The 12,936-nt window shown below is 39.1% G+C and overlaps 1 protein-coding gene across 4 annotated transcripts in view; it reads right to left on the bottom strand.

Moving 5' to 3' along the window:
• ASXL2 (ASXL transcriptional regulator 2) overlaps positions 1–12,936 on the bottom strand; it is a 136,583-nt gene that overhangs the window by 68,258 nt on the left and 55,389 nt on the right. For 2 of the 4 annotated variants that reach the window (XM_040992936.1, XM_040992935.1), the window contains exon 3: positions 2,193–2,195. The exons of the other annotated variants lie outside the window; for them this stretch is intronic. In XM_040992936.1, coding sequence (XP_040848870.1) covers positions 2,193–2,195 — 3 coding nt within the window. The remainder of the gene's footprint in view (positions 1–2,192; positions 2,196–12,936) is intronic. 4 annotated transcript variants of the gene reach the window in all.

A 12,936-nucleotide genomic window follows, 5' to 3' on the forward strand; every position in this document is an offset into this window, starting at 1 on the left:
CCCAAGAAAAAGAAAAGGAGAAGAAAAAAAAAGATTTTAATTATTCTTTATAATGCACCAATAAGGCCAAAAAAATAAACTGTCCCTTTCCCTCCCAGCAATACCTATAACCTTTTCAATCAGGCAACACACACCCACTTTTACATAAATCATTAATTTTTTCTTTAAAATGTATAGGTTGGTCCAGCATATGTCTTTTTAAAAGCACAAATTCAGTTAAATTGAGAAAAACTACTTTAGAAAACAGTTGTAATACCTTAATATGTAACTGAGTAAAAACAAGACTTCAGGTGTATTTTTAACATTATTCCCATGCATTTCAATTCCAAGGTGCCATCATGAAGCCATCAGATATGGAACTGACCTTTGTTAGTTTCCCTTTGATCCACAACTAAGCTCACCTTGAATCTGAGTAGCAATGGGTAACAATCTTTTTCATCAAAACCATGTATTTTGTTTCTTTTTTCCACTATTAATTCTGTCTGGCATCCCTACCAGGTTTGTGTGCTTGAAAGCAGACCACAACTAATAGATGATTCAGGTTTAACCACAAAGGTGTCCCCCAATCTTCAATAAACATAGCATCAATTTAATAAATAACGTTCTTCATTCTCAACTGAGTTTATTCTAATTAAGTCACTGTCAAGCAACTCAACTTGATAACAACCAATCTACTCTGGAGATAAGCATTTCTGTGAAAAAGCAGCAGAGAACAACAACCCTATTGTTTTTGCTCTGTTTTTGCATGAGGAGAAAAGAGGAGAATTAGGTGCTCTGAGTAGTTTTTCCAAATGAAAAGACCTGAAACAACCTTAACTATCATGAGAAAGAGATGACTTTGTTCATAAACCAAGTTGATAGTGCTAATCAGAAATGACTGAATCCTTCCATCAATGTTTATCCAGTGTGCTCCTGGATACATGGCTCCCAGTGTTCACAACCACAACCCTAAAGGAGCTCACCACAGACACTGCTTGACAGGGGAAACTGAAGCACAAACTCCTTGCTAGGGAACAGAGCTGTGCTCTACAAAACAACACAGAAAAATCCACTTCAATCCAGGTTTTAAAAAATGTACTCAACTTGTCAGAAGCCAAATTATTAGACTGACTGAGGTTTTTATTTCAAATTCTTACAATAAGCAACTAATAATTAGGCAACTACTAACATAATACTATTATATGTCAGCAAACATATGAGTTGGACTTAAAAAAAACATTGATTCATCAGGATAGCAGGTACAATAGAAGTAAAGGCAGTATGACTCAAAGGCATAGCTGAGAACGATCACAAACAAAAGCAGTAAACGTGGGTCTCTGGTCTCCCCTTTCCGGCTATACGACTCTGGCCAAGTCTCCATGGGCCTTACTTCTTCAAGAATAAATGATACATAACTGTAATACCTAGTGAAATAATGCGAAAGAAATAGAAGAGGGAGGAGAAAGGATGAAGAATACAACACTTTGGAGTAGTTATCTGAGGCATCTGTTGGGAAGGAATGCTTGTTCAGATCATCTGCTTGTCCCCAAATCTGCCAAGACTGCCATAAAACTAACACACTCCTCTCAAGATCTTTTTCTTTTCTTTTTAAATAATCCTTGACCTTTTCAGATCTGACACATATCATAATGAACTTAATTTAGAAGCCTAGGCAGTTGGTCATACCTGTTACATCAATCATATCACAGTGTGGAAGATTCAAATTCATACCCCACCAAAATCACTAGTTATATGTAATGAATCCTTAGGGATCTTTTGTAAATGGCCTAATTCAGAAAAGGCTCAATTTCTGGATGATAAATTCATGAACAAAGAGTCAAAGAGTATTCTTAATTTCTTTTTCTATTCATTATTAGAAATACAAGAAAAACTAAAAAGAGAACAGGATCTCAGAAACTTAACTATTCTCTTTCTTTCCCTAAACACTCTCTACAGTCAGAAGTCAAAGACACAATTCTACAAATGAGCAAGTAGGATAAGAAAACCCAATGCCTAAGAAATAAAGTACTTGAGGGCAACTGTTTTAGACTGTTTTAGAAGGCAGGTATTAAGTCCTTCACTTAATGTATCTGGATCCATGCCATCCACACGGGAGATCCCAGATTGAGTTCCAGGCTCCTGGCTTCAGTATGGCCCAGCCATAGCCACTACAGACAATTGGGGGGGGGGGGTGCAGCGGACACGACACACACGACCTAGGGCTCTCTCTCTCTCTGTCTGTCTCTCAAACCTACCTATCTTCCTGTAATCATTCTTTCTTGTCAACTGAAAAAAAAAACAGAACTGACTTGTACTTCTGGTACTGGTGAAGACAGAGCAATGTAATGACAGCCTAGCCTCCCCCATTCTTCACTAGTTCCCAACTAAAAACTCTGGGCCAAAATACAAAAAGCATCTCCCCTACACACAACAAAGCTTGTACATAGAATGTTCCTAATGCCATTACTCAGTTATCTAAAAAGTGTTTAGCCACCTAAATATCCATCAACAAAAGAACAGGTAAATACACTGTGGTATGTGCATACATGAATGAAAGAACATACATAACAGGAGTGAAATGCTGCTAAATGCTATAATGTGAATGAACCTACAAATCATTACACCAGTCACCAAAGAATAGAAAGTTTAGAAAGCAGAGAGCAAACAGGTGTCTAGAAAGAAGACAGGAGAAGACAATCTCTTTCAAACTCATGGAAGGCCTGAAAAATTCTAATTGTGCATATTGGGGACATTCACAACCAATATACAAAGGCTTTGGAAGCTAAGCCACTGCTCAAACTGCACACTGAAAAGACACACACAGAGAACAGACCCAAACAGCAGAGTAGAGGCTCTGAAAAATGTTCCAACAAGTAACTGAACCAATACCAGAATATGCGTAACTCATGCAAGTTGAGAGCAACTTAGGTTGATGCCCACTTTCAAAAAAAGAAACCTTTAATCACAATTATTAATTAAAAAAATAGACTCTAAGAGCATAATAAAAAAAAATGTCCAGAACATAATCTTAAGTTTCTAAAAAATAAAAACTCAGGGTTAGGGCCAAAGCCAGTGCTGGTGATGTGATTGAGTGGGAAGACTGCCACCTATAATGCCAGCAGCCCATATGGGCACCGATTTGTGTTTTGGGTGTTCTACTTCTGATTCAGCTCCAGGCTGATGTGCCTGGGACAAAGCATAAGATGGTCCAAATGTTTGGATCCATGTGCTCACAAGGGAGACCTGAAAGAAGTTCCTCTCAGCTCCAGCTACTGCAGTCACTTAAGGAGTAAACCAGCAGATAGAAAATCCCTCTCTCAGTAATTCAGTGAAAAACACAACTTAAAAGGAAATCGAAAGAATGTCTGAGCAGTTCAATGGTCTAATCCTCCACCTGCTGGTGCCATCATCCTATATGGGCACTGCTTCTTCTCCTGGCTGTTCCATCTCCAACCCAAATCCCTGCTTGTGGAAAAGCAGAGGAGGATGGCCCAAAGCCTTGGGACCCTGTACCCACATGTGAAACCCAGAAGAAGCTCCTGGGGTTCCTGGCTTCAGACGAGCCCAGCTCCTGCCACTGCAGCCATTTGTGAAGTGAACCAGAGTATAAGAGATCTTTATCTCTCACTTTCAGTGTGAATTTCCCTCTCAAATTTAAAAAAAAAAAAGGCGGAAAAACTGAAAGCTACAGATGCAACCAGTTCATCTAATGCTAAGCAGATTAAATTTGAAGAAACTGACAACTCAAATTAAACTCAAAGGACTGAAAAAACAGAGAAATACCTTGAGGGGGCCTTAGAAAGTAAAGGCACCAAGGCCAGCATCAGCATCACAAAAGGGGGCCTGCTCAAGTCCCAGCTGCTCCACTTCCAACCTAACTCCCAGCTGAAGTGCCTGGGAAAACAGCAAAGGATGATGACCCAAACGCCTGGGCCTGTACCCACAGGGAGACCCAGTAACCTAGGAGAAGCTCCAGGCTGCTGACTTCAGACAGACCTGAACTCTGACGTTAGCTGTCATTTGTGGAATGTACAGAGGACAGAACAGAAGATCCCCTCTCGCCCTCTTTCTCTCTATTCTTCTCCCTATGTTTCCCCTCTTTAACTCAGCTTTGCAAATAAATAAATACATGTATTTTTTTAAATCACAAAAGCAATCAGAAAGAACAATTACATTTCTTAGAGAACAGCAATGATTCAAACAAATATAAGTTTCTCATCAGAAATATAAAGGTCAGAAGGCAGTAGAGCAGTACTTTGAAAGTACTGGAAGAACAGAAGGATGGGTGGGGATACTAATTAAGACAACAGTTAAGATGTCCATGTCACATACTGGAGTGCCTACAAAATATTTTTTATAAAAATAAAAGAACAGAGATCAGAATGGTAGCATAGTGGTTAAAGTCCTAGCCTTGCATGCACCAGGATCCCACAAGGGTGCCATTTCCTGTCCCAGCTGCTCCACTTCCCATCCAGCTCCTTGCTTGTGGCCTGGGAAAGCAGTAGAGGATGGCTCAAACCCTTGGGATCCTGCACCCACACAGGAGATCTGGAAGAAGATCTGGCTCCTGGCTTCAGATTGGCTTAGCTTCAACCATTGCAGCTACTTGGGAAGTGAACCAGCAAATGGAAGATCTTTCTCTCTGTATTTTTCTCTCTATAAATCTGCCTTTCCAATAAAAAATAAATACATCTTTAAAAGTAAATAAAAAATAAAAGAATAATCTTTCAACTTTCAATTTCAAAAGACCTTATCAAAGAAATATTAAATGAAGCTGTTCAAAATAAATGAAATTACACTAAAGGGAAATCTAGAACTTAAAGAGATGAAGGAAAACCAAAATAAATTCTAAGTATCTGGGTGAACATAGTCTCTGAGTTTCCTATGACTATGAAAAGCAACATTAATAACTGTATATGTTAGGGCCTTCTGTGTATGAAGTATTAAATGACAACTACAATATGAAAAGAATGAGTAAGGGAGACCTACATGCTGCATAGCTTTTACATTTGGGGAAAAAAACTATTTGAAAAAAAGAGACAGAGATAGAAAGGCAGAGAGAGAGAGATTTCTCATTCACTGGTTTACTCTCCAAATGCCCACTGTATTGAGGGCTGGGCCAGGTCAAAAACAGGAGCAGGGAGTTCAAGCCAGATCTTCTATTTGGGTGGCTGGGATCCAAGTACTCATCACTACCCAGGGTAAGTAATAACAGGAAGGTGGTTTCAGGAATGGAACTAGAACTCCATCTCCAGCATTCTGATAAGGAATGATGCAAGTGGCCCAGGGAGCAGCCAACTACTGCCAATGACCTGCTCCAATCTTTACATTTTATTTACAGTAGTAAAGTATTAACTCTAAAAAAAAAATCTCTACAGCAAGTACACTAAGACAAAAAAATACTACAGAACATTTTAAATCAAAAGAAAGCAGTAAGTATAGAAGGGAAAGGGGACAACAGGAAAACCAGATAATAAATAATAAGATAGGAGAATATATAATTGTATAAAAACATCTAGATAAATTTGTTTGTATTTGAAACCCAGATTTACAGAAAAGGAGAGACAGAAAAAGATCTTCCATCCACTAGTTCATTCCCTAAATGGCCGCAATGACCAGAGCTGGGCTGATCCAAAGCCAAGAGCAAGCAGCTGTTCAAGGTCTCCCATGTTATTGTAGGGGCCCAAAACTTTGGGCCATCCTCCTCTGCTTTCCCAGGACATAAGCAGGGAACTGAATGGGAAGTGGAGCGGCCGCAACATGTGGCATCCATATGGGATATGCCAGTGCTTGGATGTGGAGGATTAGCCTGTTTAGGTCACTTTGCCAGTCCCTGGATAGCATTTTTTAAAAAGCAATTAAATCCTACCTATGAAAAATTTATTTTAAATATGTCATAATCTATATAGATAAATACATGAAAAGATTATATGCACTTTCCTTGAACTTTTGGAAGTCCTTAATATAGACAATGATAACTTTATAAAATAAACACTAAATAAAAATTACTATTACTATTAGACAAAGTAAGCTTTAAAACAGACTATTGTTGGGCCCGGCGCGGTGGCGCAAGTGGTTAAAGGTCCTCGCCTTGCACGCCCGGGATCCCATATGGGCACTGGTTCTAATCCCGGCAGCCCCGCTTCCCTTCCAGCTCCCTGCCTGTGGCCTGGGAAAGCAGTCGAGGACGGCCCAAAGCTTTGGGACCCTGCACCCGCGTGGGAGACCCGGAAGAGGCTCCTGGCTTCGGATCGGCATAGTATCGGCCCGTTGCGCTCACTTGGGGAGTGAATCATCGGACGGATGGAAGATCTTCCTCTCTGTCTCTCCTCTCTGTATATCTGCCTTTCCAATAAAAAATAATAAAAATAAATCTTTAAAAAATAAATAAATAAATAAATAAAACAGACTATTGTTAAGTATGAAGATACACTAAATCATGACAACAGCTTTATGTGCACCTAATAACAAACATCCAAAACAGGCGTGCTTTTAAAAAATGTGGAAATACATTTTGTTGCAAAAAAATGAAATCTATGTGCACATGAAGCCAAAAAACTTAAAAAGAGAAATAAGTAAATACACAATACCACTTGGAGATTTAATACTAACAAGTGCCTTTTGAAATTCAACAGAACAAGTAGGCAGAAAAATCAATGAGGATACAAAAATCTCAATAACGCTATGAAGCATTATCTGCTCTAAGGCTGCAGAAAATACACATTTCCTCTTCAGCACATTGACAACATTCACATGCACCAAGGCAGATCATTAAGTCACAAAATGATAAAAATAAAATGACAAGAACAGGGGAAAATATTAATGAAAGAGAAATTTTTTTTCCTAAAAAACTGAATCTCTATCAATGCTGGCAAAGATGAGAGAAAACATACATGCCCTGTATCAGGAATGAAGCAGAGGTACTGATTTAGTTCTACAGCCAGAAAGTTCTACTCCAATAAGGTTCCAACAACTTTGCATTCATCAATTCAACAACTTAAAAAAATACACCAATTCCTCAGAAAACAGAGGTACTAAAATTCAATCAAGATGAAACAGATAAGCTATAGAGTTCTATAATTATTAAGCAATCAAATCTGTAATCAGGAATGGTGTTTGGCCTAGCAGTGAAGGTAACCTCCCCCCCAACTTCCCTTACCCTCTCAGTGGAGTAGCTGAGTCTGGGTTCCCACTGTCATCACTGGATCCCACTGTCACATTCCTGCAAATATAGACCCCAGGAGGCAACAAGGGAGGGTTCAAGTGGTTGCATTCCTGCTACCCATGTGAGAGACCCAGGCAGAGTTGCGGGCTCCCAGCTCCAGTCTGGTCAGGTCCTAGGTATTGCAGGTATTTGGGGAATGAATCAGTGAACGAGAACATTCTCTGCACCCATCCCCCACCATAAATTAGTAAGTATTGCTTTTTTTCAAAGGTTCCTGAACGAGTACCCAGATCCAGTGTCATAGACAAACTCCACCAATTTCGCAGACTATCTTATCTTGCAAAATACAGAATGGAAAGAGACACCTCTGAATTCATTCTGAGGTAGCAACAATTTGATGCCAAAACCAATGACAGTATAAAAATAAAGAAGCTACAGACCAATATTTCTTATGAATTCCAAAACAAAAATCCTCCACAATACATTAGCAAAACCACATAAAGATGTAAGAATTATATCCAATGATCAAGGAATAGTATTTTGTAAATGTGCAAAGGCTAACTGTTATTCAAAAACCAACATGCTCTGTAGCATCAATAGGCTAAACAAGAAAAATGATAAGAACAATCAACTAACATTGATGATACTAAACAAAACAAACACTCTCAGCTAACTTGGAATACATTGCTGAGTTCTGAATTACATCTCTCTCCCTGCCCCAAAACATAATCTTATTTGGAGGTGAGGTCCACCAAAAAATGAGCTCTACCAAGTTAGGGTGACTAATCCTGTGACTGGTACATTTCAAAGAAGATGCATTCTGGACACAGAGATGGAGTGGAATAACGCCTTTACAAGCCAAAGAATCCCAAGGATTCCCAACAAGCACCAAAGATGCCAGTAAAACACAGAACAGATTCTCCTCAGAAGGAACCAATCCTGCTAACACCTGGATTTTTTACACTGCCTTCAGAAAGTGGAAAAAATTAATTTCTGTTGTTAAAACCATTCAATGTGTACATTTGGTTATGGTAGCCCTATAACACTAATACAGAGTGGGAGCCTCCCTACCTTAACAAAGAGGATCTATAGCCAATACTATACTGAATGCTAAGAGTATGCTTCTCTCCTAAGAACGTGTTCTCATACGCTCCTATCAATACAGTACTGAAAATTTCCTGCCAGCACACTAAGGGAGGTGAATGGGTAAATAGAGAAGCAGAGAGACAGTGCCAAAGGAATCTTCATCATTAAGTTTCATAAATCTTCATTTTTTTAATAAATCTTTATTAAGTTTCCAGCAGATGGAAGTCTCCTCTGCTTCTCTCTCTCTCTCTCTGACTCTACCTTTCAAATAAATGAAACAAACTTAAAAAAGGAAAAAAAATTCCAGTTAGCAAGTACAAACTCGGTGGGGTAGAGTTGGCTTTACTCCATTCAAAATTATTACGTTGGAATCAAACCATTTCAAAAGTCACCTAAGAATTTGGATATCTCATGAGAATTAATATGTGCTGCTTCCTTATTTTCTCTGAAAGTCCATGCCTAAAAACGTAAAATAATGAAGCCCCATTTGTTTTTGCTAAGGAGTACCTATTCTCCTGAAAGATACTAATTATAAAGGTTAAAAAAAACTAATCTGGGTAAAGTAAAGATGAATTTCTAAGCAAAATATGCAAAGTAACAAGCCTCCTTTAAAAAAAATTCAGCCAGAAGATCACTTTGAGCTACAGCAGAAAAGGCCAACTTTGAGGAGGTAACAACTGAGCTAGTTTTGAAAGACTGTCAGGAATTTCTCAAGAATAGACAGGAATGAAAAATTGTTCAATACCCTAAGCAAAAGTGTACAAGCTTAGTTCCTGTACAATGAACAATTATGTATTCAGCAGATACAGGTAGAAAGAAACCATCAAGGGATGGATACTGTGATAGAGAAAATCAGTTGTCTCTTGGGAATCCCATGTTAGAGCCCATGCTGCTCCACTTCCAATCCAGCTTCCTGCTAATGTGTCCAGGAAGCAGTAGGTGATGGCTAAAGTCATTGGGTTCTGGGCACCCATTTATGAGACTCAAATGTGAATACCTGGCTCCTAATCTCATCCTGATCCCATCCAGCTGTTGTTTCCATTTGAGGAATAAACCATTAAGATTTTTTTCTCCCCCTCAGTCTTTCAAATAAATTAATCTTAAAAATAAATCATGTAAAAAAAATTTAAAAAAAATAAAAAATAAATCATGTAGGGCCCAGAGGCGTGGCCAAGCGGCTATAGTCCTTGCCTCACACACGCGGGATCCCATATGGGCACTAGTTCTAATCCCGGCAGCTCCACTTCCCATCCAGCTCCCTGCTTGTGCCCTGGGAAAGCAGTTGAGGACAGCCCAAAGCTTTGGAAACTTGCACCCGTGTGGGATACCCAGAAGAAGTTCCTGGATCCTGGCTTCAGATCGGCATAGCATCAGCCATTGCGCTCACTTGGGAGTGAATCATCGGACGAAGATCTTCCTGTCTCTCCTCTCTGTATATCTGACTTACCAATAAATAAATAAACCTTTAAAAATAAATAAATAAATAAATAAATCATGTAAAACAAAGCAGTATGTGAGATCAGAGGATATTTATTCTGCAGAAAACCTCTGAGATCTCCATGCCAGTTGACTGACCTCCATCCAGCTCCAAAACCCATTTGCTCTGACATATCTCCCTGACAGCTGCCTTTTTTTTTTTTTAAAGATCTGTTTTTATTTGAAAGGCGGATATACAGAGAGCGGATATACAGAGAGGAGAGACAGAGAGGAAGAGCTTCCGTTGGATGGGTCACTCCCAGGCCGCCGCAACGGCTGGAGCTGAGCCAATCAGAAGCCAGGAGCCTCTTCCGGGTCTCCCACACGGGTGCAGGGTCCCAAAGCTTTGGGCCATCCTGGACTGTTTTTCCCGGGCCACAGGCAGGGAGCTGGATGGGAAGCAGGACTGCGGGGATTAGAACCAGATTAGAACCGACGCCCATATGGGATCCTGGGCGTGCAAGGCGAGGACCTTAACCACTGCGCCATCAAGCCAGGCCCAACAGCTGCCGTTTTTTAATACCAGTTCTTTTTTTTTTTTTTTTCATTTTCTTTTTTTTCAGGGGAGAAATGAGGGAGGGAGACATTTACAGAGAGGAGACAGAGAGATCTTCCATTCACTGGTTCAGTCCCCAAATGGCCAAAATGACTAGAGCTAAGCTGATCCAGCACCAGGAGCTTCCTCCACGTCTTCCACACAGGTGCAGGGTTCCAAAGCTTTTGGACCACCCTCCACTGCCTAGGCAGCACAAGCCGGGAGAAGTGGAGCAGCTGGGACACTAACTGGTATTGATATGGGATTCTGCCACTTGCATATGGAGGATTAGTCAATTAAGCCATCACACCAGCCCTTCATTAGCTTTTGACATTAGAGTACTGGAGAGCACTGCAGAAAAAAAATGTTCCCTTGCCTGCCTAATCTCCTGGCATCCAAGGGTCAGCAGCATTAAGAGATGTTCAACCCTTCAACAAAGTTTAACAAAACACCCATGTTCTTTGCAGAAAATTTGAGTCTGTGCCTCAGCGGGCTCCCTGTGAGTTGAATGGGTAAATATCTGGCTAATTATCACCCTGTTCAAGTTTATATATGTTCTGGTTGAACTCTGAAAGCTAGAGAATTGTAGAGCTCAAGGACTAGAGAACCTCTAAATAAATTCCTAACTTAGATAGATTAAAAATAATAACAATGTCCAAAAGTTCTGAAACAGCTCCATGAGGCTGTGTGTGAGAAGCTATGAGGATATAGTTGGCAGACTGGAGAGGGTGAACTGCCCCAGTCTTCATGACACAGGTCACAATCATAGCAAAAAACATGAACTAACTCAGGAGAGGAGAAACTAACGCCAAAACAGGTCACTAGGTGCTGAGTTTTAATTTCTCTGCAGGCTAACATCTTCAGCCTCAAACAAAAAAGAATCATTTTATAAAGAGGTTACGTTACATAGTGATGGCTGGTACGAATTTTTGCCATAATCCTTTCATTAGCTCAATGCAAAATAAAATCCAAGTTTCCCTTAGAGAACTTACAGATACAAAGCACATAAGTGGACATATCTACCTGAATCCTTGATTCTATTTCTAGTGTGTGGAGAACGTAGCAAGAATAACTAACGATTCCCCCATCACAGAAGTGGACAGCATGATCCAGGTTCATTATTATTTTACAATAAAAATGGGAGTTCAACCAAACACATCCAGGAAGTAAAATCTCTACCCTATGAATAATACAGAATTTTCTAAAATGAAGCTACCTAGGAAAAAACAAATAAAAGCTTACAGATTTAAAGGTTCTAACATTTCAAATTTGTGACAATTTTGTTGTAGAAGAGCTCAACCCTCAAATAACAATGGTCACATTACCCTTGATCTGCATGTTAACGAACAATCAAGCCACATTTTAGCTACAGAAAACTGAACAAAGTGAGACGTCACTTAACACATTTTTCTGAATTATTTATAATATCCTAAAATAACTGTCTACTAATAATAAATAACACAGAAATTAACTTTTTTTTTTACAAAGGACCAAATATCACAAGAGCATCTTTCTACATTACCAGTAATATTTCGTTATATGCAATAATTCGTACAGCGTTGACATTTCAACACATTTATACACAATGTGTAATAATCAGATCAAAGAAACTGGCATCCATCATCTCAGACACCTATTTGTTCTGGGTCTTACCCTGGTAAGGCTGAATAGCATTTCATTATATGCATATAATCACACTTTGTTTACCCACTCATCTACTGATGAACATTTAGGTTGTTTCCACTCTAACATATTTTAAAATAAAACACAGCACAAAAACTTGAAATAAAGCAAAATTCCTCATGTGGAAGCAAAGGAAAATGCAATAAGTAGCAGCATTCCTTTAATAACATAGTATGCATTTCATTCTATAATCTTTCTAAAAACTTTTTTTCATTGACATATCATTGCCAAATGGAATAGGCTATAAACATACTTGGTTTCAATCTTCTAACCATTCTAAGTAACTTTTAACGTGTCATGTCCTATACACTACTGACAAAGAACAGGAAGACAGAGCAGATAAAGGAACTGTCTTCATGGCACTGATGCTAACTTAATATAAGGTATAGGAAAGATGCATTAATTTCTTATAACCATAAAAATATATCATTTCAAGCCTTAATGCTATGAAAAAGAAACACTATAATAAACTAAAATGAGATCCAAACTGCAAAGTCAGTCAATATTCTCTGAGAAAGAAACATTCAAATTGAGACCTAAAAGAGTTAACAGTCAAATAACTAAGAGAAAACTTATTCCTTGCTACGTACATAGGCTGACACAAGAAGTTGCTTCCCCTAAATATTTGGAATCTGAAAAAATATTGTACCTCTGTTAATCAAAACATATTAGGAAAAAAAAAAAAACCTGAACATGAAACTTGAGTGAAGCAGAGAAAGAGAAGGAGGAACACGAGCTGTGTCACTTATGACAAGGAGAGCTCCAGGACAGAAGTTGTTGCGGGACACTGAGGTAAATAACGCTGCGGCCAGGACTGTAAGCACCAGAGACCCGGCAAAAGAAAGTCCCTGACACTGATGACCTGGGCAGAACTGTGCTGTGGTCAGACAGACACATTACTATAAAAACATAGTTTAATTAGGAACAGCTACATGTAAACTACTTAGAAGCTACTTAGGATAACTATAATTTTGCTATTTTTTAAACGTCTCTTTATTCCTTATTTCTTTTC

This window comes from Ochotona curzoniae, unplaced genomic scaffold (genome assembly GCF_017591425.1).
Source record: "Ochotona curzoniae isolate NIBS_2020 unplaced genomic scaffold, NIBS_Ocur_1.0 contig_883, whole genome shotgun sequence".
Lineage (NCBI taxonomy): Eukaryota > Metazoa > Chordata > Mammalia > Lagomorpha > Ochotonidae > Ochotona > Ochotona curzoniae.